General features: G+C 40.9%; 3 protein-coding genes across 7 annotated transcripts; 2 read left to right on the top strand and 1 right to left on the bottom strand.

The window, feature by feature from the left end:
- Nucleotides 1–1,719: 1,719 nt before the first annotated feature.
- Nucleotides 1,720–8,639, top strand: c18h21orf91 (chromosome 18 C21orf91 homolog). Its single transcript, XM_063014080.1, has 5 exons — nt 1,720–1,817; nt 4,467–4,650; nt 5,486–5,926; nt 6,615–6,677; nt 6,819–8,639. Exons 2-5 carry the CDS (start codon nt 4,524–4,526, stop codon nt 6,983–6,985), a joined length of 798 nt encoding a protein of 265 aa, XP_062870150.1. The 5' UTR covers nt 1,720–1,817; nt 4,467–4,523; the 3' UTR covers nt 6,986–8,639.
- A 2,295-nt stretch (nt 8,640–10,934) lies between these two features.
- supt20 (SPT20 homolog, SAGA complex component) lies at nt 10,935–23,864 on the top strand. Of its 5 annotated transcripts, none has more exons than XM_063013578.1 (23): nt 10,935–11,023; nt 11,105–11,140; nt 11,615–11,740; nt 11,825–11,951; nt 12,080–12,183; nt 12,466–12,582; nt 12,910–12,960; nt 13,274–13,413; nt 13,532–13,688; nt 13,797–13,853; nt 14,814–14,888; nt 14,986–15,155; nt 15,524–15,556; nt 16,630–16,747; nt 16,878–16,983; nt 17,148–17,294; nt 17,525–17,807; nt 17,992–18,122; nt 18,214–18,269; nt 18,474–18,590; nt 20,294–20,390; nt 20,730–20,812; nt 23,157–23,864. In XM_063013578.1, exons 1-23 carry the CDS (start codon nt 11,021–11,023, stop codon nt 23,301–23,303), a joined length of 2,481 nt encoding a protein of 826 aa, XP_062869648.1. In that variant the 5' UTR covers nt 10,935–11,020; the 3' UTR covers nt 23,304–23,864. The 5 variants fall into 5 exon arrangements, with proteins under 5 accessions (XP_062869648.1, XP_062869651.1, XP_062869649.1 ...); XM_063013581.1 differs by having other exon boundaries at nt 17,989–18,122; nt 18,513–18,590; XM_063013579.1 differs by having other exon boundaries at nt 17,989–18,122; nt 18,510–18,590.
- On the bottom strand, nt 23,782–27,757 carry exosc8 (exosome component 8). Its single transcript, XM_063013584.1, has 11 exons — nt 27,706–27,757; nt 26,382–26,418; nt 26,235–26,298; nt 25,686–25,759; nt 25,563–25,608; nt 25,381–25,486; nt 25,248–25,293; nt 25,067–25,163; nt 24,848–24,968; nt 24,094–24,200; nt 23,782–24,000 (listed from the first exon to the last, which is right to left on the bottom strand). Exons 1-11 carry the CDS (start codon nt 27,723–27,725, stop codon nt 23,882–23,884), a joined length of 837 nt encoding a protein of 278 aa, XP_062869654.1. The 5' UTR covers nt 27,726–27,757; the 3' UTR covers nt 23,782–23,881.
- Nucleotides 27,758–27,862: the final 105 nt, after the last annotated feature.

The raw sequence follows: 27,862 nt of genomic DNA, 5'->3' as shown, positions 1-27,862 counted from the left end.
GCGTGGGTTTCCTCCGGGTGCTCCGGTTTCCTCCCACAGGCTAATTGGAGACACTGACTTGTCCTATAGGTGCCCGGCCGCTAGGATGCGTAAACCAGTGCACTGTAGTGCCGGTCCCAAGCCCGGATAAATAGGGAGGGTCGTGTCAGAAAGGGCATCTGGCGTAAAAACTGTGTCACGAATCAATAATGCTGATCACGATCCGCCGGCGACCCCTAACGGGAGCAGCCGAGGAAATAGGTGTATTCGTTTTATTACACTATTTTTTATCAACATTTGCAATGTGGCACAGTGGGTAGCACAGCAAAAAGGCCTTGAGTTCGATTCCCAGGTAAAGTGGTCAGGATCCTTTCTTCCAGTGTTTGTGTGGGGTTTCCTCCGGGTGCTCCGGTTTCCCACCACAGTCCAAAGACGTGCAGTCAGGTAAACTGAAGATACGAAAGCCCCCCCATGCCATGTGATGGACTAGCGACCTGTCCAGGGTGTTTCCTGCCTTTTGCCCAGTGAATCAGAATCAGAATATCTTTATTGTCATTATACCAGGTATAACAGAATTAAGGTGCAATACTCTCTTATTATAGTGTTATAAGCAATACATTTAAAGAAAAACTAGAATTTACAAAATACCAAAATTTGCATTTACAAAAATGAACAGAATTTACAATAAAACAATAACATTAACACACAAAAATAGACTTTCTGTTTTGAATCGGACCCACAACGACCCTTAATAGGATTAAATGGTGTTAACACAGACAATGAATGAATAAATTGTCCATTGCTGTGAATCTTGTGTAACCCGTGACTACCTGTCCTGCCATGAATGGAACCAAAGTGTGTAAAACACGACGTTAAATCCTAAATAAATAAAATAAACAATTGCAATCAGGTGTAATAAATCATTTATATAAAGGAAGGGCGGCACGGTGGCTAAGTGGGTAGCACTGTCGCCTCACAGCAAGAAGGTCCTGGGTGTTCGATCCGCAGGCGGGGCGGTCCGGGTCCTTTCTGTGTGGACTTTGCATGTTCTCCGCGTGTCCTCGTGGGTTTCCTCCGGGTGCTCCGGTTTCCTCCCACAGTCCAAAGACGTGCAAGTGAGGTGAATTGGAGACACTAAATTGTCCATGACTGTGTTCGACATAACCTTGTGTAAACTGATGAATCTTGTGTAATGAGTAACTACCGTTCCTGTCATGAATGTAACCCATGACGTTACAATCCTAATAAACAAACAAACAAACAAACAAACATAAATGAAATTATGTGCTTACAACTTTGCACTCTCTCCTCACAACAAGAAGGAGAAGGCGTGGGTTCTATTCCACAGCCAGGATCCTTGTGTGGAGTGGAGTTCGCATGTTCTCCTTGTGTCCTGGTGGTTTTGCATGTTCGCCCTGTGTCCTAGTGGTTTTGCATGTTTTCCTTGTATCAGCGCGGGTGTCCTCTAGATGCTTGTGTGCAGTTGATGCAGTGTGGTCTGTAATGAACTGGCGACCTGTCAGGGGTGTTTCCTTCCTTTCGCCCAATAAAACAGACCCACCGCAACCCTGACCAGGGTGAACTTGTCATATTTGATTTGTTCCTAACCCCCCCCCCCCCCCCCCCCCCCCTTGTTGAGCTGATAATGGTACGTTCCGCAGACAGACCCCCCCCCCCCCCCCCCCCGTTACTTGTTTGTCTCGGCCGCTGATCTCCGTTTCCTCACAGTGACGTTACAGCAGTTCCACTCGGTTCTACCGCAGTTCAGTTACAGCGTTTAAATCCGCTCTTTTAGCTTTAAATTCGCCTCAAGTGCTCAGTCTACAACGTCAAACAAGGTAATATTAATATATTCTTCTTATTTCGGAGATAGAGTTATTCAGAAATGACTTTTATCGACGATAAACGGGGGTCGGTATCGAATAACGGTCACAACAGCTCTCCGCTGAGGTAAATCCCCACTAGCACGAATGCTAACAGGTTGCTTTAGCTACCTAGCTACCGAATTTGAGTTATATATTGTATAAAATTGTGTTTAATACTCTGTTCGCCTTTTATTTAACTAGATAATTAATCACTTTATTCATCAGTGTTTGTTAACCAACTAGTGAGTCGTATTTTCTCACAAAGAGCCACAGATGATCAGTTTGTTGACTAGTAATCGATGTCAGCCACTATAATATTTTATAAGGTAGATCTTTTAAATTATGATTATTATAATATTTACAGACGTCATTTGTGTGTTGTTTTAGTTGCATTTACACCCTAATACATACATACATATACATAATATGGTGAAAATACAGGGGTTGGACAAAATAACTGAAACACCTGTCATTTTAGTGTGGTAGGTTTCATGGCTAAATTGGACCAGTCTGGTGGCCAATCTTCATTAATTGCACATTGCACCAGTAAGAGCAGAGTGTGAAGGTTCAATTAGCAGGGTAAGAGCACAGTTTTGCTCAAAATATTGCAATGCACACAACATTATGGGTGACATACCAGAGTTCAAAAGAGGACAAATTGTTGGTGCACGTCTTGCTGGCGCATCTGTGACCAAGACAGCAAGTCTTTGTGATGTATCAAGAGCCACGGTATCCAGGGTAATGTCAGCATACCACCAAGAAGGACAAACCACATCCAACAGGATTAACTGTGGACGCAAGAGGAAGCTGTCTGAAAGGGATGTTCGGGTGCTAACCCGGATTGTATCCAAAAAAACATAAAACCACGGCTGCCCAAATCACGGCAGAATTAAATGTGCACCTCGACTCTCCTGTTTCCACCAGAACTGTCCGTCGGGAGCTCCACAGGGTCGATATACACGGCCGGGCTGCTATAGCCAAACCTTTGGTCACTCGTGCCGATGCCAAACATCGGTTTCAATGGTGCAAGGAGCGCAAATCTTGGGCTGTGGACAATGTGAAACATGTATTGTTCTCTGATGAGTCCACCTTTACTGTTTTCCCCACATCCGGGAGAGTTACGGTGTGGAGAAGCCCCAAAGAAGCGTACCACCCAGACTGTTGCATGCCCAGAGTGAAGCATGGGGGTGGATCAGTGATGGTTTGGGCTGCCATATCATGGCATTCCCTTGGCCCAATACTTGTGCTAGATGGGCGCGTCACTGCCGAGGACTACCGAACCATTCTGGAGGACCATGTGCATCCAATGGCAGTGCCGTGTATCAGGATGACAATGCACCAATACACACAGCAAGACTGGTGAAAGATTGGTTTGATGAACATGAAAGTGAAGTTGAACATCTCCCATGACCTGCACAGTCACCAGATCTAAATATTATTGAGCCACTTTGGGGTGTTTTGGAGAAGCGAGTCAGGAAACGTTTTCCTCCACCAGCATCACGTAGTGACCTGGCCACTATCCTGCAAGAAGAATGGCTTAAAATCCCTCTGACCACTGTGCAGGACTTGTATATGTCATTTCCAAGACGAATTGACGCTGTATTGGCCGCAAAAGGAGGCCCTACACCATACTAATAAATTATTGTGGTCTAAAACCAGGTGTTTCAGTTATTTTGTCCAACCCCTGTAGTTTGTAGTTTGTATATTTGTATTGTGCTGTTTACATTTATCTGAAACGTGGTGGGACTTGAACCAACAGCCTTCTGATTACCAGTCCACCTTAACAGCTGAGCTGCCAATGCCCTTGTTGAACGAATACATCCCATAATAGCTACCACAACTAAGAAAAGCCGACATTACTGCTAGCATGTATTGTCAAAACAGTTACACAAGCATACAATTAAATGCAATGTAAAATCGAGCTACTGGTTTTCAACCAGTACCTGGTACTTATACTGGTTCTAGTGGTGGCTCGGTGGGTAGCACTGTCGCCTCACAGCAAGAAGGTCCTGGGTTCGATCCCCGGGTGTGGCGGTCCGGGTCCTTTCTGTGTGGAGTTCGCATGTTCTCCCCGTGTCCGCGTGGGTTTCCTCCGGGAGCTCCGGTTTCCTCCCACAGTCCAAAGACAAGACAAGCGCAAGTGAGGTGAATTAGAGATACAGAATTGTCCGTGACTGTGTTTGACATTAAACTTCTAAACTACGTTTCTGTTATGAATGTAACCAAACACTGATTCATGCAAAAGGTGGATTGACTACGGCAAATTGTCCTGTAATAGATAGATAATAGACAGTATCACGTACGGAGAGCCACAGTGGGCTCCATGTGATCTAATAATAATAATAATTATTATTATTATTTATTTGCCAGTTTTGTGGATTACATATCACAGTGGCAGCAGAAAAGAGACCCTGTCTGACCTCCTCTCCCTCAAACACGGCCAGTTGTGTTTGTGTGGGTGCTCTGCTGCGTTAGAAGCGTTTATATAGAATTTTATTACTTGAACTCTTTTTTGTTCTAATGTTTAGATCAAATCAAATGGCTCTTCCTCATTAGGAATGAAAATTCAACAGATATTGTGCACGTTGCGTGAATAATTGTGTATTCTGTGTTATAATTCAGTGATACTGCAGACGTGAGACAGAAGCCGAGTGGAACTGTTTTACCTCCGTGAAGGTGATGGATGAAGAGGAGCAGTTTGTAAGCATAGACCTGAACGATGACAACATCTGCAGCATCTGTAAGCTGGACACAGACACTGGAACGCTGTCCTTCTGCCATGTGTGTTTTGAGCTCAGCATAGAGGGTAAGTGTGGAGCAGAAACAACCAAACTTGTTACAGACAATCTCTTTTATATAATACTTATACTTTTACCTGTTTATCAGTCACTGCTTACTGTTTCCATGCATGATTTAGTGTTTAAAACAGCTAAAATCTCAAGCTCCCAGCAATCCCAGACAGTGCTATCGACCTGGCCAGGCATTTAAACAGGCACAGTTGATTAAGGGAGGGATGAGTGGTGGAGTATTTGCATTCAATTAAACATGTAAATAAGTGCTATGCAAAAAAACTGACTTGACATATTTTAAATAACTAACATAATGATCAAATAATTAGATTTTAAGCCAAATATTAGAGATAAATGTTGTACTATAGCAAAACATTTTACAGGCAGTCAGCAAACAAAACATTTTACTGTGTTTGTGCTTTAATATACCTTTGTGTGAATACCTTCTAGTTATAAAGTACTTAAACCAGCTAAACGTGGCTTGTTGGTCTTTGTCTACCAGCTTGGAAAAGTTGGTTTTGGACCATTTGGTTCTCCAGTTTGACCATCCAGAACAAGTCTGATTAACATATTAAACCATTTAGGACCTGACAAGCTAAATATGTTACCAGCTAAAACTAACTTTTTTGGCTTGTCTGGGTTTTTTTGTGTCCACACCACCCTCTACCCCAAAACCCATTCCTAAAAGCCATACAAACAGCCTCAAACTCACACATTGGTCTTCTTATTATTTTAATAATGTTAAACAAATCTCAAAACCTCCTGAAGGTCTGTGTTTTTTTCAGCATTAGTCAAATGTAAAGCATTGCACGTGATGATCAAACATTTACCCACTGCTGTCCTGCATCACAGGCGTGTCCACCGCCGCTCTGCTGCACTCCACGTCTCTGCGCGGGCACAGGGACTGCTTCGAGAAGTATCACCTCATCGCTAACCAGAAGCTGTCGCGGGCCAAGGCCTCACACAGCGCGTACAAGGACATTAAACGAGCGCTGAGCCAACAGATCAGTCGCATAGTGCAGTACGCCCAAAACAGAGACCCTGGCTCCAAACACCAGCTGCTGTTCCACGCGCAGCAGGGTGACCCCAAGCTTGCCGGCCAGTCGGACACCCAAGTGCCCAGATATGCCCCTCGCTGGGTAGAGGAAGCTTGTGGAGGTGGCACAGAGGAGCTGGACCTTCTGCAGGACTCTGGGCAGCTGTGGAGCAATGAGCAGAAGCACACACTGAAACAGCAAGGAGGAGGAGGAATAAAGAGGGTCAGAAGGTACACCAAGCACAGCCAAGAGGAGTGTAAGTACTGCACACATTTAGTCATTTCCAGTTCCCCTTGCACATAGATAGATAGATAGATAGATAGATAGATAGATAGATAGATAGATAGATAGATAGATAGATAGACAGACAGACAGATTATAGACAGATTATAGACAGATAGATGTACAGACAGATAGATAGATAGACAGATAGACAGACAGATAGATGATAGATAGATAGATTATAGATAGATAGATTATAGACATAGATGTACAGATAGATAGATTATAGATAGATGTACAGACAGACAGACAGACAGACAGACAGATACACAGATAGACAGATACACAGATAGATAGATACACAGATAGATAGATAGATAGATAGATAGATAGATAGATAGATAGATAGATAGATACACAGATAGATAGATAGATAGATAGATAGATAGATAGATAGATAGATAGATAGATAGATAGATAGATAGATAGATAGATAGATAGACTCTTTTCTCCCTCCCTCTACTTGCTTACTTACTTACTGTCTTACTGACTTAATTAACTAATCAGTTAATCCCGAAGGACATTAAGGCCTAACACTTGATATAAAGACTGCAGACACCGATAGCCATATGCCCACCAAATGTATGTCATAAAGATAACCTATGCAGCTGGTATGGTGACAAAATAACTAACTTTTGTGCCCATGACTGTTATAATTATAGTGCTGAAAATGAATGTGGAAGAACTTCATCAGCTCAACTCACAGCTCCTGCTGCAGATTCAAAGTAAGATTTACCACAAATCACAGACTCACATTTGTAGACACAGACTCCTCACATTGTATTCAGTCATAATTGTTAGTTGCTTATTATTTTAGTAACCCTAACATCCTTTCTCACCTCTTTCTTTCATTCTCTCTCTCTCAGAGGTCTTCGAGGAGCTTTCAGTAGCTGTGCAGGAGAAGGACTCCCTCGCATCTCAGCTCCACGTCCGCCACATTGCCATCGAGCAGCTCTTTAAAAACTGTGAAAAGCTTCCTTGGCTTCAGATCAGCCGGGCTGGAGTCAGAACCAGTAATGCCCCAGTAGAGTGATGGGTAGGAGATGGGCACGGCGCACTCGATACCTAAGGAGACTTAAGTGACATTTTAGGGCTTTGGGTAAAGATATGATCCTCTTGTAAGGTGGACTTGTGTTTACTATGCAGACTGTCGTTTCAATTTCAATGATTTATGTCCATTATAGCATGATGTTAAACATCTTCACATGTTCTATTTATTGCTCTCACATTGCTTTATTGTATACTTGTTCTCTCGAGTGTGAGCCACTCAGTTGTTTGTGATTGTATGCGTGCATCAGAGACTCTAATCTAATTGGTTCTAGTGTTGCAGTGTGTTTTTGTCTGTTTCTGATCAGTGCGGAGCTTCTTAATGAGAGCTGAGGATAGCGTGCTGTCCACTTATTACAAAGCATTGCGACAAACGCACATGCAACAGGAGATTCGACGTGGAAGCAAGTGGAATTAAAATGAAATGCTCGCCAGACAGCTAGGAAGAAATGAAGCCAAGATTTTTAACACGTATACAGGTCACAATGTCTTGTGATATTAACTATATTGCAAGAACATGAAGAGCATCATGAATTCATATCGACACATATGGGCTTTAATACTGAAACACGAACAGGGTTTAAGTGTTAGACATATATTCACCTCAGCATGCTTGCAACCATGTGTACATACATACATGCAGCTTGTGGAAATAATATTTAATAAGTCAAATATGGATCATACATGCTGTTTTTTTTCTTTCTTTTATTTTGTGGTGCACAAGCCAGGCTTTAAATTGCATTATGCACCTTTATGCACCTTAAAAACATAACCAAAGCCTGTTTCCTGTCAAGGTCACAAAAATCGATGTGATAGTTTCATAATCTGCAAAGAATTTACTCACTCAAACCAAAGTTTGTTTTTCCATTTGACCATCAGCTTTGCATCTAATGTCATTTCATTCATGACTTTTGAACATTACTGCTGTATAAGAAGCTTCGTGGTTTTTTGTTTTTTGTTTTTTTTTGTAAAGAAGCGAGGCTTTTGTTCCGCCTGGTGGTTTACGGTAAATCTGTTCACGTGTGGATGTAATGAACGTTTTTACACGTGCAACTAGACAAGAAGAACAACAACATGCTTCTCTTTATAAGAGATTTATTCTGCACTCGGCCTTTCTGGGCTTGTATGAAAAGATTTGAATATTTTTGGTGTGTTACTTTAGATTTTAATAAGTTCTGCCTAACTGTGGTGCTTAGTGCGATCCTCAGCAGTATTGTGTGAATATCAGGAACGCGTTCATGCTGGTAGAAGAAGATTAAAGGGGGTTAATTTTTTATATTTTGATTCAGCTTTAAATTTGAACAACCTGAGCACGCTTTCATTTCCTTTTCTTCTTTTCTTTCTTTGTGGGTTGTTTAATAAACTGTAGGTTTTAATTGATGTTTGGAGGTTTAAGCTCCTTCTAATACTGCCTGCTGCCCAAATGATGGTGTCACTATTTCATGTTATCATTTCAGTTTATTTTGTGTTTTTTTTTACACTTGTTTTTTGTGTTTTGGTGGTTTTGTGTTTTCCCCCCTAACAGTTTATGCAATAATATGTGCTTGTGGAACTTCCTCCCTGTGATTATGGGGTCCTGAGTGATGATTATTATATTTTATTTTGTGTCAGTAAATAAACAGAAATATTTTTCTAAATAAGTTCTTGTATTTTGTCTTTATTGGGTCGTTTATGTGTGTTAATACCAAATCTTTATTAGATTACACATCATTCTAACAAGTCTCGTATTTATCAATTTTTACTCAAGAGCTTTGAGGTTGTTGAATATACCGTTTTAAAGCCATATGAATTATATAGATGTGCCCACCTTGTGGCTAAACAGTTAAAAGTGCATTCGTGTGGTCATGCTCAAATGTTGTGGCATTTAGCAGACACTTTTATCTAACATAACATACATTTATGTCCAACAGTGCATTTTGGCAGTGGTGGGGTTTGAACCAGCAAACTTCTGATTACTAGTCAGGTACCTTAACTGTTGAGCAGACTATCTTGTTTTGTTTAGTAGACAATGGATGGGGACACTTACTGATGTTATTAGAGCCCTATTATACGGTGGCCGAGAAGTGCAAAACAAATTTACATTTCAGAAAACAAAATTACAAAAAAACTAAAACAAATTTACAACAAAAGCAAAAACAAATTTACAAGTGCTCGGGTACCCAGTGTTTGTAAATTTGTTTTGGCATATGTAAAAGTGTTTCAGCACTTGTAAATTTATTTTCGGCATATGTAATTTTGTTTTCTGAAATGTAAATTTGTTTTGCACTTCTCGGCCACCGTACTATTAGTATCCAAGACCAACCTCACCAAACTACACTGCTACATAAAGGGCATAACCACATTTGTAAGAAATTTTCTGATAACATTGAAACAATGGTAGAAGAAAAAATAATGTAAGATATGTACGAGTCACTGAAATGTTTGAGAATTTAACAAAACGGGCGGCTTGGTCGCAGAACAGCAAGGAGGTCCTGGGTTCGAGTCCTTTCTGTGTGGAGTTTGCATGTTCTCTGTGTGTGTTTCCTCCAGGAGCTCCGGTTTCCTCCCACAGTCCAGAAACATGCAAGTGAGGTAAATTGGAGATGCAAAATTGTGTATGGCTGTGTTTGACATTAAACTTGTGAAACGATGAATCTTGTGTAACGAGTAACTACCATATCTGTCATGAATGTAACCAAAGTGTGTAAAATATGAGATTAAAATCCTAATAAATAAATAAATGACAAGACCAAGGTCACCTGAAGAAAGTTGCAGGTATTTGATTAGAGATACTGGTAGCCAGTTGACCTAAGTTTAATCAACAATTATTAAACAAATGGTATTCAAATGACAATAGTTGACAAATTTTGAGAAATTGAGTTGAGAAGTGTTTAAGAAAGTCTAGAGATTCTCAATCACTGTTTGGAAAAGCCTTTATAAACTGATTCATTATTGTGGCATATTGGATTAGTTTTCTTCTTAATTTTGTATTTAGGCTAATGTGCTGATTTTTCTCTGACATTTTTCAGGCTGGAATACCAACTAATCCAGACAATTCATTATTTATTAGACTATTTTTTAATATAAATATAAAGCAGAGATTTGAGATGAAGTTGTGTTCTGTGTACTGAAGTAAATCTGAGGTGTTTATATTTGTGGTTCATTACAACATTTCGACTATTAAAATGGCCTTTTTTGTTTTAAACACCTCATCTAATTCGTACACACACCTAAAACAAGTGTATCTTATGTATTTTATGCACTTTTATTGGGTTTATGAAGTGATTTGAGAACGATCCTGTATGTAGCTCTGTGCTAACACCACTCACACCGGAAGTTTAGATTTTGTTGTTACACTGGAAGAAAATGGCTGCTATGAGTTTTTCTCATTGAAGGCACTGGAAGAATAATAAAGCTCTGCGCTCTGCAGTTCTGAGCTGTGAACATGCGTCTTGTTTGGCAAGTCTGTCTTTTATATTTGTCGTGATGAATGCAGCATGCACATCTTATCCCGGCCCAAGTGCTGCTTTTAACTTTTGCAGCTTTTTAGGCTAGGCTAAGGGAGCTAGTTAGCTGTTAGCAGTAGCTATGGTAATGTAGCGCGTTAGCAATGCTAGCTAACCTGCCGTTTGTTTTAAAGCAGCCAGGTTAGCATGTTAGCTGCTACGTGATTACTGCTATTCGAAACATACATACGCAGCATTAAATCATGTTTCATGATCTTATTGAAAATGGCTGATTATAATTCATTATGTCAGTAGATGCTGCTTACAAAATATTGGCTTGGTCTTTTGATAAACCATCACTGCCCTGTTGATTTTCATTTAACTTCCATTACTATTTTGCACTGTGTGGAAGAATTATGTCACATATAAAGTGGCTATGACTTAATAAAATAATAATATATAAGCACATCCTTGTGGATGGTACATTTACAAAGTCTTTCTGTCTTTAGGGATTGAATGGACTGTCAGTGGACGTGCCAGTTTTGGGGTAAGGACAGCATCACCTCCTGTCACATAGAAACTGGTGCTGGACCACAATGGTAAGTTTTGCCCTAATACAATTTATTACTTTTAACATCAATATCATGTCATATTACTTAATGAAATACTTTTCTTTACAGCAAAACGGCCTAGAAGATTCATTGGATCGGGCTGAGGTAGGACACCACTTTTCATATTATAATTCATTCTGTGTATTGTAGTGGAAAAACCTTTAATAAAATACCTCAAAGACTGGATTGTGAGTAGAAAAGTTTTAATCTTGTCTGCAGAGAAGGATCACACGGACCGAGTCTCACACAGAGGCTCTGTGGATGCGATAACAATAATAACAACAAACATCCTTCTTGTTGGTGATCTTGTAGGAAAGTGGAAGATTCCACAATTGATGCAATTCTTATCATGTACACATCCAGTAACATTCTATTGTAGTGGTATTCTTGGAATATGACTACTGGCAAAAATGCCCTAAGCATATCTACATTTTCTAAGTAGTTATTAATCATGTATTAATAATTCTTGTGTAAATTAACATTTTCTGTCCCAGAATCATTACCAGATAGTTTGCTGTGATAAGTTTAAAATATTTGTAAACCTGTTAATAATAATAAATAATTTGTGTCTTGGTCTAGTACATTGTTGAAAGTGCTCGACAACGACCAGCTAGGAGAAGAGTCTCATCCAGTGGGAGGAAGTCCTTATATCAGAAACTTTATGAACTGTACACCGAAGAGTGTGAAAAAGAGCCAGAGTTAAAGGTAATACTCAAATAAATAAATATTAATTTAAAAAATCTGCTTTGATTTTACTTTCACACTTGTTCTTATTTTGAATAATCGCAGAACCTTAGAAGAAATGTGAATCTACTTGAGAAGTTGGTCTCGCAGGAGGCTCTCTCATGCCTGGTGGTCAATTTATACCCCGGAAATGAAGGATACTCACTTATGCTCAGAGGCAAAAATGGTTCCGGTATGTTTATTTATTTATTTGTTTATTTATTTCGTTTTTTGCGCAAAGTTCTAATTTTGTAATACACCAGATTGATCATGTATTGCTAATTATTAACAAAGGAGCACATATCAATCATTTTTTGTCAGATTCAGAAACGATTCGTCTTCCGTATGAAGAAGGAGAGCTGCTGGAGTACTTGGATGCAGAGGAGCTGCCACCTATTTTGGTCGACCTTTTAGAGAAATCGCAAGTAAGCATCGGCAATAAAGGCAATGCATTGATTTACATACATATAGTAATAAATATACTTTTTATTAAGTCCACTTAATAAATTGGAATGCCAACTGTGAGCCAGGGCTTATCCTGAATGCTAGGAAAGATTATCAGATGTTTTTATTTATATTTTCAGCCTCTTCCTTCAGTTTTACAGTGTTTTAAATGGCAGTTTATTAAATTGAGGCTAAATATCACAGTAAAACATGTATTTATTTTATCATGTATTGTGCCTTATTTAAAATTACGCTCCTTACAGGTCAATATTTTTCACTGTGGCTGCGTCATCGCGGAGGTCCGAGATTACAGACAGTCCGGGAACACCAAGGTTCCCACGTACCAGAGCCGCCACGTACTGCTGAAACCCACTATGCAGGTAAACCTGAACGTCTGCGAAGCACTCAGAACATTGTCTTTAATCGAATTATAAAACAATATGCACAAAATAAAGCTTAACTGGTTGTTTTGTGCTGTTTTGTGATATTTTTGTTTATTTACTTGTTTATCCTTACAAAATACATTGACAGTTTATAAAAAGCCAGCAGTCTGGCTCATTGACTTGTTTGATAACCCAAATGCAAAAGATTACACCTCCTGGACGATGGTTTGAAGTTTATTACACATTTTAAGTATATTAATTCTAATTTTGAGGCACTAATGAGCATGAACAATAGAAATCTTGACATGTTCTTGTTTACTTTAGACCCTAATCTGTGATGTCCATGCCATGACGAGCGATCACAAGTGGACACAGGTAAAAAGCCGTTTGTCTGCGATTTAACATGAGCTTGATTGTGATTGGTTCATTCTGACACAGCCACATTGCTGATTATAAGAAGTTGTGCACACTTATGCATTACTGTAGGTCTTTATTGGGCTTCTTTGAGGTTTAGTTTTTTTCTGGACCAAGATTGGTCCTAATTCAAGACTTACATTTTTGGAAAATCAGCCTCTGGTGTCTTGTTTCTTAATTAAAGCACTGTACAGGGCCTGAATAGAATTATGCTTGAGGAAAATGCACCACTGATCCATAAACCTACTGTGTGTACTTATATATGTGTTTATAGGAAGATAAGCTGCAACTGGAGAGCCAGCTGATTCTGGCCACATCAGAGCCTTTGTGTCTGGACCCCTCCATCACCGTCACCTGTACAGCCAACCGGCTGCTCTACAACAAGCAAAAGATGAACACGCACTCCATGAAACGGTGAGTCTGTGCTTTTGCTCCGAGTGTGTTAGCTGTGCTGTGTTTCCGTTGCCATTGTGTGTGTGTTTTCGGGAACCAAACGTCGAAGGCATTAAACGTTTATACTTTATCACTGCAGGTGTTTTAAGAGGTACTCACGAGCGGCACTAAACCGACAGCAGGAGCTGCTCAACCTCCCGACGCCGCCTCAGCTCCGTCTGCTGGACTACTTACACAAGAGGAAAGAAAGGAAACCGCCGCCCGTCGTGGACCTCAAAATCTCCAAGGCAGGCAATGTGAGAGGCGGCGTATTTATATTAATGCACCATCGCATCTAATACCGAATATTTCATTGATTTGAGATTAGAGCGTCAGAGAGCAACACTTTTCTGTTCTGTGTGCAGTGTGTTGACATGTGGAAACAAAACAACTGTCAGCTTACAGTGCCGTCAGAGATCGACGTAAGTTGAATTGACACACACACACACACACACACACACACACACAATGTTCCTAATCATTTATTGCATCTTTTGTTTTATGACAATCTGGAATGTCCACTATATGGTCAAAAGTATGTGTACACCTCTTCTAATTATTATCTTTAAGTGTTTCAGTCCCTCATAGTGCTGCAGTGTGTTCTTTTTCATTTCTATTTTAGCCTGCGGATAATTAATACGATCAAAAGCACAATCATTTGGTTCTGGGCGCATTACAGGTGCCACTCCATTCCTGTGCTTCATCCATCCCTCCTTATTCAGACATACCTAATTATGTCTGTACAGGTGCCTGGCCGGCCAATAGCAATGCCACGGTTCAAACCTGGATCTCAGGGGTGGTACGCTAACGTAAAAGCCCTATTTAAGTGCGCTGTATTCTCTGTTACAAGTAGCTGGTCTGTTAAAAATGTTTCTAGGAAATTCCGCTAGCACGCCAGTGGCGAGATTCTGAACTCCTGGGTTTGAATCTTGGCGTTGCCACCGGTCGGCTGGGTGCCATCTAGTGGGCAGTGCCTGCAGCAGACTCTAATTGGCTACAGTGTCTGCTGGACTGTCTAGGTGGGGTCTTCAAATGCTGTGCAAGGACCCTGATTAGCAGATAGAGGCGTCTGTGCAGAATGCATGGGCGTAAAGGACTGCGCACGTGTCAGAGCAGGCGTGAGCAGCAACATACCCTACTCGAATGCAATCAGGGATCTCCAGCAGCGGAAGACAAATTGACTGTGTTAAAATCGGGAGAAAAATGGGAGAAAATGCATCAATAAATAGGAATTTTTTTTTAATTATTGTATTGTTTGTTCTAGCTGAACTCTTTTTTAATATTTCAGTTATTAGTAAAGCATAAAAATGACATTTTATTATATATCACGAATCGTAAACATATTATCATATAGGTATAATACATGTGCTGCTTGATTTCAGGTGGAGAAGTTTGCTGTGGCGGAGAAATCGATCAAACTGGAAGATTCCCAGCTTACACAAGTCTGGCCTGCACTGGTAATCAAGCCTCAGTTCAGTCAAGAATTGTTGCGTGCGTTAAGTGTAATGTTTACATCTATATCTCAGTAAGTAATCGTGCACTCGATGTTTTCAGGACATTAAAGATGACTACGTTTTCGAGTGTGAAGTGGGCGGCCAGCCTCAGAAGACAAAAGTCACCGTCTTCCAGTCAGTGGGAAACCCGCAGTTGTACGGCAAAATCTTCAGCAGCAAAGATACGAAATCGGAAGAGGACAGTCCTGACCTGCACCTCATTCACCCACCGTAAGAAGCAACAGTTTACTGAGATGTGATAGGAGATCAAATGTGCCTGCACCATTTAAATGAATAATTCCAGCCACTTTTTTAAGTTCCTGCAATGTTTAATAGCACCATGAAGATATAAAAATGCTAGGATGTTTAGAGTTGTGTTTGCTTATTAGAGATTTGTTTGATCCAGGCACTTATAATGCATAATTATGTATAGAAGTTGTTTATTTGGTCATTATTTCCTTTTTTCACTCATTATTTCCACATTATGCTCTAGTGCATCCACCTTGTACTGCTCAGGTATTGTATTGTAATGTTTTCTGTTGTCTTGAGGATATCGTGATCGTATCTAATCTTATGCTTTTTGTTTTTATCTTGACCAGATTCCTCCTCGGTTCGAAAGTAGATGCTGACCGGTTAGTAGAAGTTTTATTGTATCTTTATTTTATTGTATCATTGTTTTATTGTATGTATATTAGTTGGCATTAAATAGACTAGGTTTTTTGCCACATGAGCATTAGTGATGTTACAGTGATTAATTTTTGCCTAATGGGTAGGGATGTAACGATTCACCACAATACAGTTAATAACCGATTAAAAAATTCCACGATTCAAATCGATTTGACATGTAAAATGAATCGATATTCACTTTAAAAAGCAGAGGGCGCTGGGGCTACACACCTCGCCATTTGAACGTCAATGGCACTATACGCCTGGTTGCCAAATTCGAGGATATTAAGCCAAGTGGGGCTTAATTCTAAATTGTTTTGCATAGTTTGTACCTACCTCAGAAATAAAAAGACGTTCATTATTTAGATAAATAAAAGATCAGCACAAATACAGGATTTTATTTTATTTTGTTAAGAGAAATAATAAAAGGAAGCTTTGTCATCATTTGTCTTCAATTTCAGTTTTAAAAAAATGGGGAAAAAAATCGTATTGTGAACCCAGTATCGTGAATCGTATCGCATCGTGGGTAGAGTGTATCGTTACATCCCTACTAATGGGTCATTTTTTACTATTTTGAGTCATATCCATCCATCCATCCATACTTGCATACATACATACCTACATCTGTATGTCTATTCATACATCCATACTTACATCTGTCCTTCCATCCATATGTCCATCAGTACCTACATACATGTATCCAGCCATCTATACCAGGGGTTTTCAAAACCCATTTTAACAGGCACGCAATCACCAAATTAACTTGACATAAAGCCTCCACAAGAGGGCGATCATGTACATCTTGTAAACCACAGTGGGACCAGATTGTACAGAGCTAAACAGAGAGAAAAAGATTCATTGTTTGTGTTACCTGGGTTGCTTAAAAAGGTTTAAAAAACGCTGATCTATACAACACTGACCTGTACATTTGTACATTTATCAGTATGTTCCTCCATACGTTCATCCATACATACATAAAATGTAACTGTTTATGTAGCTAGGATGCAAGTGAATTGTAAACTCTCTGTCCTTTTTTTAGATTTTTGGCTCAGTACAAGGACGTTTACGAGACAGATGTGAAGTGTGAAGTGAAGATATCGCACAGCTCCAGCAGCGTGGGAGCCCAGAGCCACCTCTCACCCGCCAGAGACGCTGAGGTGAGCAAAACACTGTAGCACTATACACTACAGTACCTGCTATAGGCATTTCATCACGTAGAAGGCAGTGTGTAATTATACATTCAGTTCAAACGTTTTAGATTGATTGTTGCTTATTTTGTCTTTCAAGCCGGATGGTCTCTCACCGCTGCTCCAGTCTTCATTACTGGGCAAGGGAGTTAAGCACAAACCTCCCCCCATCAAACTGCCACCCGGTTCATCCAACAGCTCCTCAGGTGAGCAGCACACACAGGTCATGTGGGCCCTCGTGGAAAGTAGGGAGTTTTCCGGAGGTTGTAGGGTGTGGCACTTTTGCTTAGCCTACTTTTAGATATCATGCTTTAGAACTAGAAGTGAGTGCACCCACTTATTTAACTGCATTGTGTTTTTTTTTTTTTAGGAAATTCCTACAGTACACAGGTACCCAGCGGCCTTCTGAAGTGTCCGACCCCTCCCCCCAGTAAGAGTCAGTCTCTGTCGCGCAAGCACTCCGTTGAGGTGGGCCAGGTTGGCCTGCTGTCGCCCTCCGCCCTCTCGCCCATGCAGAGTGAGTACATGAAAAGAACATCTACAGAATCAGGTCAAAGTCAGTTGTGCACATTTTCTATATAAAGCTTTTTATGTATGTATGTATGTATGTATGGTTGGGGTTTGAACATGCAACCTAGCGATTCACTAGTCTAGTTCCATAACCACTGAGCTATCTCTGCCTCTAAGTGGCCACTAAGTCAGTCCATTTACCATCATTTAAAATGTTCTCTGCTTTTTCTCTCCAAGGATCCGGAACGCCGAAGCCGTCGACGCCCACGCCGACCAACACCCCGTGCTCCACGCCCCACCCAGCCGACGTACTGAACACCACACCGTTGGTCACGCCCACGCCCCAAGACCCGGCCATGCCTCAGCAGCAGGCGCTGCTCGCCCCCTTCTCCCAGCAGCAGATGGCGCTGCCTGTCATGACCATACCTCTGCCCACCTCCATCAGCACAGGAACCACGTCCTCGCAGGTCATGACCAATACCGCCGGGCTGAATTTCATCAACGTGGTGGGCTCGGTCTGGTACGCTCTGCTGCACCCGTTTTCTTCCTTAGACGCATATTTATTTGTTTACTATCCTTTGTAAACACACACTAGTATAAATGTTAATTGTTTGTTGTTGGTATGGTGCCAAAAACTATGAAATCCGAAGACCTGTGAGACTTGTTGTTGATTGTGCTTTGTATGATCATGTGTGTCACAGCAGTCCTCCGACGTTGATGTCTGGTTCGAACCCCATGCTGGGCTGCAGTCCTGGCATAAACCTGAGTGGGATTTTGCCTCCAGGAGGCCTCATGTCTGGCACACTTCCTACCATGCAGCCCACAGCCTCTGGAGGTAGTCACGCCCTCCCTATTATTTATTTATACCGATATGATAAATGTTAAAATACTGACCCGCTCGGGTGTTCTTTCTTCACGCCTTGCAGGTGCACCTTTTGGCCTGAACAACACACAAGGGTTACGGCCGCTCAACCTCCTTCAGGTGAGTACAGTGAAGTCAGAACATCCCAAAATAGAATGCTTGGGTTTTATTGCATGTTTGTTGGTTTTAATCTCAGCATAAAGGCAGGAGAGACGAGCGATATACATTCAGTCAAGAACTATTCCAATAATCCCAGACTATATTTTTGTTGTTGTTGTTATTTGTTCACGTTCCATTTTTAATTTCTCCTTCTGTTTGGCTCAGATTCCTGCTGCACCACTGATCTTTAACTCTTTGCAGCAGCAGCAGCTCTCGCAGTTCTCTCCGCAACAGCAGAACAGTCAGTCGGCCACGTCCAGCCCCCAACAGCAGGGAGATCTGGTGAGTCGAACATTAATTAGTCTAGATCAGGGTTTTATAGATATTTTGAGACCCAGGCAACACAAATAATACATCTTATTCTCTCATCCTACTCTCTCTTACTGCTCTACAATCTGGTCCCACTGTGATTCACAAGATGTAACATAAAGCCTCCACAAGGGGGCGTTCGCATACACGTTTATGTGCCTGTTAAAATGATTTAATTACAGCGGTACCTTGAAACCGGACGTCAGTCGGTTCTGGAAGTGGCGTCAAGTTTTAAAGACGTTGAGTTTCGAGGTATTTTTTCCCATAAGGATGTTTGGGGAACCTGTTAATGCGTCCATGGTCCCGTGGAGCTGCAGATATTTTAGTCTCATGTAAAATAATGAGGTTGTTTTTGACTCTTAAACACTGAAAATATCACAAATATAATATGAAAACACTGAAACACAGTTAAAAATCAATAAAAAATACAATAAAAGCTGCACTTTAGTTTGACTTCTTTATTGTTTCCTGACGCTTCTTAATGGTGGATATGCTTGATGTTGGAATACCGTATTCTCTTCAGCACCGGCGCATTCACATGAGCACTTTTCCACTTTTTTTAAGTTTTGTGGCGGACCTCTTTGTCAGTTAATGGTTAACTGGTTAATTAGTGACATCCCTACTACGTGCTTTAATGTACTCTTTAGCCCCATCCAGCTTCAGTATAATATAAATTGGGCAGTTGTAGCCTGGTGGGTAAGGTACTGGACTAGTAATCGAAAGGTCGCTGGTTCAAGTCCCACCACTGCCAGATTGGCACTGTTGGACCCTTGAGCAAGACCTTTAACCCTCAATTGCTTAGACAGTATACTGTCACAGTACTGTAAAAGCGTCTGCTAAATGCAGACAATGTAAGTGTAAATATAATACGATATACAGTACAGGCCAAAAGTTTGGACACACCTTCTCATTCCTGTGGTTTCTCTTAATTTTTTTAAATTTTCTACATTGTAGATTAATACTAAAGACATCCAAACTATGAAGGAACACGTATGGAATTATGTAGTAAACAAAAAAGTGTTAAACAAACCAGAATATGTTTTATATTTTAGATTCTTCAAAGTAGCCATCTTTTGCTTTAATGACAGATTTGCACACTCTTTGAAATTTTCTCAACCAGCTTTATTAGGTTTCCACCTGGAATGGTTTTCAATGAATGTTTGTGCCTTGTCTAGAGTGAATTTTTGGAATTTGTTGCTTTTTTAATGTGTTTGAGACCATCAGTTGGGTTGTGCAGAGGTAGAGTTGGTAAAATATAAAACATATTCTGGTTTGTTTAACACTTTTTGGTTCACTACATAATTCTTCATAGTTTGGATGTCTTCAGTATTAATCTACAATGTAGAAAATAAAAATAATCAAGAAAAAACATTGAAGAGAAGGTGTGTCCAAACTTTTGGCTGGTGTGTCCAAACTTTTGGCCTGTACTGTATTTGTGTACACTCATGACACACAAGTAATTCCGTTTGAGTTTATTTAAGTTATTGCTACACCATAATATGAAAATGGTAAATAATGGTAAATATTACTGTAGTTCAGGTTAAGCAGTATGATCCAATCGTTTACATACTATGTTGTTTATTATGTATAGTTACAGTAGATGTTCAGTGTGGTGTTAAAAACATGGTTTCTTTAAGGAATAAAATGTGTAATAACTGAAAATTCTCCCTAAACAGACTGAACAGGGACTGACTGCTGAACAGGGTCTCGCGGCACAACAGGCCGCCGTCATTAACCTCGCCGGCATGGGGGGATTCATGCCCTCTCAGACAGGTGTGTATATAAACAAAACGCACCCCTTCACACCAACGTCTGATTAAAAACTGATTTCATTTTCCTCTCCTGTTCTGGTCCTCGTGATCGACTAGACTGAGAAGTCTAACAGACGCTAACCAGACTGTAGTCGCACTAATCGTTCGCTTCTGATCTCAATCAGTCGATTCATTTTGATTCTTCACCTAAAGGAGGACACAATGTCCTCCCGTTTCTCCTTTTATCCATTCTCCCTTGTGTTTCCTGTCGTTTCCTATCCTCCCTGTCCTCTGTACCTCCTCTCTCTCTATATAAAGATATATATTTTTATATTTACCTCTCCTTCTCCTGCTGTGGTAGTTCTATCCCAGCTGGGTTGTGGTCTGGAGGGCTCTGGGTCCAGCCTGCCATCCCCGAGGCTCCAGCACCAGCCACAGATCCAAGTAATACAGCAACTTTGACATCATCCACTCATAGACATCTGAATATCAGACTGCCAGGCTCGGTTCAGCTCGCAAAGACTCGCTGTCTTTTAAAGCCTAGCTCTCATATTCTAATAATTACGACTCTAATAATCAAACAAAACGCATAGTGTTTGTTTCAAAACAGAGGAAAAGACCTTCTGCTACTCCAGTTTGCTATCATCTATCAGATTAACCCTATTATATGTATATTTTTTTATTTATTTTTTGCCTCAAAAAGGGCATGAGTCTTGTATGCAAGATGTCTATGTGTTTACTGTTTAGAATAATTTCTTAGGCCAGACAGCTTGCAGCATCTGCTACTGTTTATTATTCACCCCCCCCCCCCCCCCCCCCCTCTTCAAAAAAAGCTCTGTCATATTTAAAACCATTTTCTTTTTTATTTCAATACAGCTGAAGTTAAAACTTTCTGTCGTGTATAAAAGAGACATAAAAATTGGTAAATGTAATAAATGTGTGTATAAGCTTTTCAGTGGTGCCACTTCTTTGGGCTGCTCCCATATATGTTTACTGGTCATCATACCAGACCAGACTCTTTTTCTATCCAGGCTTGGGACCTGCACTGTGAGCGCACTGACAAGTGCACCCACCCCTCTTGGACATCAGCCAATCATGTCCATGCAGATGCCTGACAGGCCGATGGCACGCTGAGATTCGAACCCCGAGTCCCCAGATCTCACCACAGTGTCACCTGAGCGCCAATTTTTAAATTTTGGTTTACTAGTCCCCCACCTTTTCTTAATCTAGTCATTTCCAGTTCCAATTCCCCCAAAGAGTCAATTATTCACACAAATTACTATGGTATTGTGATTTAAATGCACCAAATTTGCAAAAGAATTCCAGAAAATCTTTGCAGGTGGTCCAAGACTTGCACCTCAACTTACCAGTAAATGGAAATTTTGACTTCAACTGTGTTTCGTGGCTGCTCTCTGACCTTTTGCTTCTGCTTGGCCGAGCATGTTTTTGGAGTATTTCATTACCTGCATAATAAAATGTTTTTACTTTAAATTTTTTACCCCCCTCCCCTTTAACAGTTTATACGCATTTCCAAAAACTGTCTCAATCTCTCAAACTAAAAAGAGTTATAACTACTTTGACTGTGTGCGCAGTTTCCATATTTTTGTGTGTATGAACGGGGACAAAGTGTAAAAATATCAGCTGCTATTACACAAATTTTAGTACGTTTGGATGTTGGAGGTGTTTTGCTGCTTTCGGTGGGTGCAGTTAAGTACGCTTGGGGATCCAGAGTTTGAATCTCAGCAGTGCCGTCATGCTGTTATGTTTTTTTTTTTTAATATTTATATAAATTCTTCATTGTTTTTTTCCCCCCATTTTCTTCTTTATTCAGCCTTGGCCAATTGGAGCTTTTTCCCTCTTGTTGGGTCGGGGCTGCCACGCCCCTCAACGCCTACAGTCGCTGATTGCTGACACAATCATTTTTGGTGCTGCTTTATCATTGTGCACTCCCCAAAGCTGTTTCTTTTGCTCCGTCTGCTTTAGCCTTCGTTCTCGGATCATGCTCCTTGTTATCGTCATTTCTGTGCATGGATTAATGTGTGTAAATCTTAATGAAGCTATGCAGGCCGTCTCCTCTCACAACTGCTGTGTAAACCAGTCTGGTACCATCACAAACGTAAATCTAAATGCTCTTTAATGCTCGTTTTCATCTGTTTTGTTTTGCAGCGAGAATAAACACAATCTTTGAATCAGTCATTATCAGTTTGCGCAGCCTTGAGAGGCAAATCGATGGAAACCAGAGCACGGAGGCTTGAGGCTTGCTGGTTTAAGCCCCACTACCGCATACTGTTCGGCTCCCCGAATTGCTTGGATCGTATTTCATTTACAGAATGTCAGTCGCTTTGGATAAACATGTCTAGTAAGCGGCATAAATGTAAATAAACAGTTATATGCGTGCCAGATTAAGCAGCTTAAATTCTAAGGAAGAATGTCTGTAAAATCCACACAGACAGGTTTTAATCAGTGAGAATCTTATTATTCTTGCTGTTTGTATGTGAATGCACATGTTGCATTACACAGACGACCCATTACTGTAGAACATCTGAACATTTTAATAAATTCAGTTGCATGAAACATCTGTAGTAACACAGATGAGGATTTGGCAGCCTGACTGCTTAATTCGGTCATAAAACGACATTTTAGACAGAGCCGACACCTTAATTATAAATAAATACAGTTGTCGTTGGATTAAAGATTGTTTTTAAGATCGCAGCCTGTGAGAGGAGACGGTCGCATCACTTGCACAAACTAAATACCTGTTCTGTTTTTCCTTCTTTCCTGTGTGCAGTTGCAATTCTTGCAACACCAAATGCAGCAGCAAATGGCTATGGCGGCAGCGGCGGGGCCCCAGGCAGCGCTGCCACGGCAGCATTCCGCCAACCAACCAAGAAGTAAAAGGAAGCGCAGCCTGCCGCAGCCCCTTCCCAAATCGTGACCGCAGGCCAGGACACGACCGTCGTGAAAGACTCTGATGATCGAGCTGACTGTACACACACACACACACACACACACTGAGGACGTTATATAGCGATCTGACGTCAGGTCCATGTATGAAATCCAAATGAGTATTTTTAGAGCTTGGGACAGTTATTTAAGATCATATTTTTGAAAGAGATATGAATTGAAACGATTTATTTGTACTTCTTTACGGCATGCTCGTTTTGGTCTCCTTCCTTCTCCACGTCCCTGTGTCTGGGAGCTTCTGAGCCCTTTCATACTGAGAGAATCGAACAGAACGTGCCTGAAAACGCTGAGACTTCCTGCAGCCGGACGTCGGAACGATCCACACGCTCGAGCACGTGCGGTTCATGTACGGAACGTTTTAAATAGCATTTCGTCGTGGTTTATTATGTACATTCGTATGGGTGGAAGTTTCAGGATATTTCTGGACACTGAAGCAGAAATTTTGTACATTTTGTCTTTGCTGCAGTTTTATTGTTATAAAAAAAAGAAAATATATATTGACAGTGGAAGAAAATACAACTTTTAGATAAGACACGTGGCTGTTTGCGATCATTTCGACGACTTTGCGCTCTCGCTGACTTTGTGAATCAGTTTGGTGATCTCTCTGTTCCGTGCCACGGCTCGGCTGATGCAGTCCTGGAGTTTCTCTGCCGATAAGGAGCTGCCACCTTCAAAACAAACAAAACAAAAAAACACAGCTGATAAAAATCGGAGATGGTTTTATTAAAGGAAGGAACGGTGTTTGTTTGCAGGAAACGAACCTGGTTTGTGGAAAGTGCACAGACGCTCGTCCTCGTCTGTGACTGCAGTCAGGGTCGCTGTAGCCAGACTCTCCTCCTCTGCAGTGGGGTCGACTATAATCACCGTACTGCATGGAAAAAACAACACACAGCTTCTAGTTCTGGTTTTAATAGATCGTTTTTACATTTAGCTCAAAGCAGTGACGCATTCTCAAACAGAAATATTTTTGCTTTTGTGTATTTGGAGGTTTTGCTGTTTTTTTTTTAAAAGTATTGTGAGCCTCATTTACACAGTAAGGCATGACCACCAATCAAAATAGTGCATGTCACCGTCAGGGATATTAAATGTTGGCTGTGTTGATCCAGCAGATATAATTAGACATAAAACCTGAGTGACTTTAATAAGGGCTAAATGGCCAGACGATTGGCTTGAAGCGTCTCTAAAGCACTGCTGCACTGCTGCTTCTGTGTATGGGGCTGTGTAGTTGAAGGCCAGTCTAAGTACCCATGCATCTCCTGTCCATCATCTGAAGCACCTACAGTGGCACGTAGGCACCAGAATGAGGCCGGAACAATGGAGGAAGTCACATGGACGGTCACATGTGCATTGTTTACATCCGATACCCAAAACCACAGGTCATAACTTGGTCTAATTTAAGGACAATTTATTGAGTTCTGGTCCATTTTGCGGTCAGATCACCCAAATAAAATACAATCACAAAAACTGAAGAAAAAACTTATCAGATTAATCCAGCAGGGATGGAATTTGACATACTCATCAAACACGGCAAACGAGGAGGCGACGGGGTGCTTGTTGATCTGCAGATGCTTCTTGTGCTGCATATCGACCTCGGCTAAATCTGTCTCTTTATTAATCGTGACCTTAGGAAGTCGTGCTGGAGTCAGATAACAGAATACAGAACGTTAACACAATTCTCTAATAAATACACTAATAAAGAAATGTAAAAGGTTTAGGACATTTAACGTTGCTTACTGTTCTTTAATGCTGCCAGTAGGGCTATGAGACACGCATCCAGTAGATTACCATCATAATCCAGACACATAATGTCACAGTACAGGACCCAACACAACTGAAACGCAAAGATTTATTCCTGTTAAGTCTGGAACGTTAATCTCAGAGCTTAAGTTGCTTGAATTGTAATACTGTGTCTCACCTTTGACTTCTCGATGCACAAGTCTTCTTTCTTTATGATGTTCGAGCTGCAATAAGCAAACAGTCTCCTTATTAAATGAGTAGCTAGGCAGGCATTAATCTCCAATATTTAATAAATTCATTCATTTTCTTACTCGTCAATGACATCAGCAATAAACTGGCTGGCCACTTGCGCCTGTTCTCCGGGAGGACCAGGCCGGAATCTGGAGGAGCACAGTGGGGGCAGATCTACATTAGGAACTGAGAAACAAAACAGTCAGACCAAAGTCAGCAACACAATCCCAATCAGCCGTGATCATGATGCACTCGCTCTTACCGATAAATCCTTTATCAGAAGCATCAGCAGAGGGAGTCGTTAGTTCCTGTTTGGGAAAAACAAGGTGTCAGGAATTATTAGGAATGAATCTGTGACGTGTTTACAGTACAGAACGGTGCTTACCGCTTTAATGCCACAGATTACTGTCGTGTTTCCTAGTTTCACCAACGCTGATCCATCTGCTGTGTTTATAGAACCTAAAAGAGACACAATTTACAAAACACTGGCTTTATATTTTATTTATTCAAGAGACTGCAACATTCTTCCTGTGTCTGTGTGGGTTTCCTCCGGGAGCTCCGGTTTTTCTCCCGCAGTCCAAAGACGTGCAAGTGAGGTGAATTGGAGATACAAAATTGTCCATGACTGTGTTTGATATAACCTTGTGAACTGATGAATCTTGTGTAATGAGTAACTACCGTTCCTGTCATGAATGTAACCAAAGTGTAAAACATGACGTTAAAATCCTAATAAACAAACAAACAATTTTAACTGCGACGAGACGCTGCTCCCACCTAGTGGTGATCTGAGGCAATAACACCCGAAGTGTGTTGGAAATTTCATTGCTTTTGTAGGCTATGGTTGAAGACCACTATTTTAATTGACACACACACACACAGACAGATCCACATATTCTACACTGCACGCACCAGAAATCACATTATTCCTGCTCACCGATGTTTAATGTCGTGGATCTGAACTCTCCCAGCTCCCGTCCATCAGGGCGGCAGTTTTCTTTCTTTGGTGTAGAAAGAAAAACATTAAATATACATAAACATGAATAATGATCCAGTACCAGCACTATAGTGTGAATAAACTTACCAGAAAGCTTCTGTGGTACTCCAGTGGCTCTGCAGTCCTGACAAAACAAAGCCAATTATTCAATGATTTTATTTGCTTTTTATATTTTTTTATATATTAGTGGTCACCACGGCAGATCTGGTCCATGCACCAGTCTTGGCACTTTATTAAGCTTTATTTTTATTTCATATATTATTATACACATACATGTTGTATTCATATATAAATACATAAGTAAATTACTTTGTTTTGAAAAAAGGAACTTTCTGGTGTAAATAACTACACACTATTTGTTCAATTGTCATGTAAGTAACAGCTCTTAAATCTGTATTTAATTTTACGTTTTTAAGGTTTTTCTTAGTTTTGTCTTTGTTCTCTGTTTCTATACTTTCTTCTTTGTACTGCTGTAACCTGTTAATTTTCCTTATGGGATCAAAAAGTCCAGTCCACTACAGTCCAGTCCAGTCCTGCACATCCCAATATCTATTTCCTTCAAATATATCTCCTCTATTATTGTTTTGATAATCAGGTATATCAGCCACATCACACAACTTCACTGACCCCTTGTGCCTTTTGGAACAGGGTCGTGACATCCTAAAAGAAACCACACCGAGCACATACAACCCCAGAGCATAGCACGAACTGCAAGAACCTCCCACTTTATGGGGTCTAGCTTTAACATTTGTTATTCTTGCTTAATCTTGAGACTAAGTATGAACTTAAAAGTCTAAATAGATGATTTTTAAATCTGGAAAGTTCTAATGAATAATTGCAGGCAAACTAACGATCATAAATGAATGAAATGCAATTTTAGACACGTTTTACATTCATACAGACTGTGTTTGTGGAAAGATCTGCTTACAGGAGTGACCCTTTAAAAGCTGGGTTACCTTTCACTATAATTAACCGCAGTGTTTAAAAACAAGTTAATATAATACAGTATTTTAACAGGTTCATGATACACAGCTGCACTGCATTGGTTTAACAAGCTAGTTCGTTTGGGTACTCTGTTTTACACTCAGCAGGAGGGTGCTGGGTTCGATTCCCAGGTCCCGGTCCTTTCTATGTGGAATCTGAATCTGCATGTTCTCCGTGTGTCTGCGTGGGTTTCCTTCGGATGCTCCGGTTTCCTCCCACAGTCCAAAGACATGCAGTCAGGTGCAGTTAGGTCAGTTGGTGCTACTAAATACCCCCGTGTGTGTGCCCAGTAATAGACTGGCGATCTGTCCAGGGTGTTCCCTGCTTTCCACCCAGCGAATTGTCCCCACCGCGCCCCTGACCAGGATAAAGCAGTGCTAAAACAGACTATACACGAATGAATGAGAAGTGTAGAAGAAACACTTACTTGAATCCGGCCGCCATCATGAACAGAACCCACGTGAGAAGCTTGAACTCCCGAGCAGCAGGCGGCGCTGCCTGGTACCACCGCCCTGGTACTACCGCCCAGTCCCGCCCCCCGGGTCCCGCTGTGATGATGCGCTGCTCTGGGTTCGTTTCCGCAT

This window comes from Trichomycterus rosablanca, chromosome 18 (genome assembly GCF_030014385.1).
Source record: "Trichomycterus rosablanca isolate fTriRos1 chromosome 18, fTriRos1.hap1, whole genome shotgun sequence".
Taxonomy (NCBI): domain Eukaryota; kingdom Metazoa; phylum Chordata; class Actinopteri; order Siluriformes; family Trichomycteridae; genus Trichomycterus; species Trichomycterus rosablanca.
This window is presented reverse-complemented; position numbering and strand designations above follow the sequence as displayed.

Bases quoted from the DNA above. Each gene is read 5' to 3' on its own strand.
- c18h21orf91 (XM_063014080.1), top strand. From the start codon at position 4,524: ATGGATGAAGAGGAGCAGTTTGTAAGCATAGACCTGAACGATGACAAC. The intron at 4,651-5,485 runs GTAAGTGTGGAG...CCTGCATCACAG, and splicing joins TTTTGAGCTCAGCATAGAGG to GCGTGTCCACCGCCGCTCTG. The intron at 5,927-6,614 runs GTAAGTACTGCA...TTATAATTATAG, and splicing joins CAAGCACAGCCAAGAGGAGT to TGCTGAAAATGAATGTGGAA.
- supt20 (XM_063013577.1), top strand. The intron at 12,184-12,465 runs GTAAGCATCGGC...CGCTCCTTACAG, and splicing joins ACCTTTTAGAGAAATCGCAA to GTCAATATTTTTCACTGTGG. The intron at 16,748-16,877 runs GTGAGCAAAACA...TTGTCTTTCAAG, and splicing joins CACCCGCCAGAGACGCTGAG to CCGGATGGTCTCTCACCGCT.
- exosc8 (XM_063013584.1), bottom strand. From the start codon at position 27,725: ATGATGGCGGCCGGATTCAA. The intron at 25,487-25,562 runs GTAAGAGCGAGT...TTTGTTTCTCAG, and splicing joins TTCTGATAAAGGATTTATCG to TTCCTAATGTAGATCTGCCC. The intron at 24,001-24,093 runs GTTCGTTTCCTG...TTTGTTTTGAAG, and splicing joins GTGCACTTTCCACAAACCAG to GTGGCAGCTCCTTATCGGCA.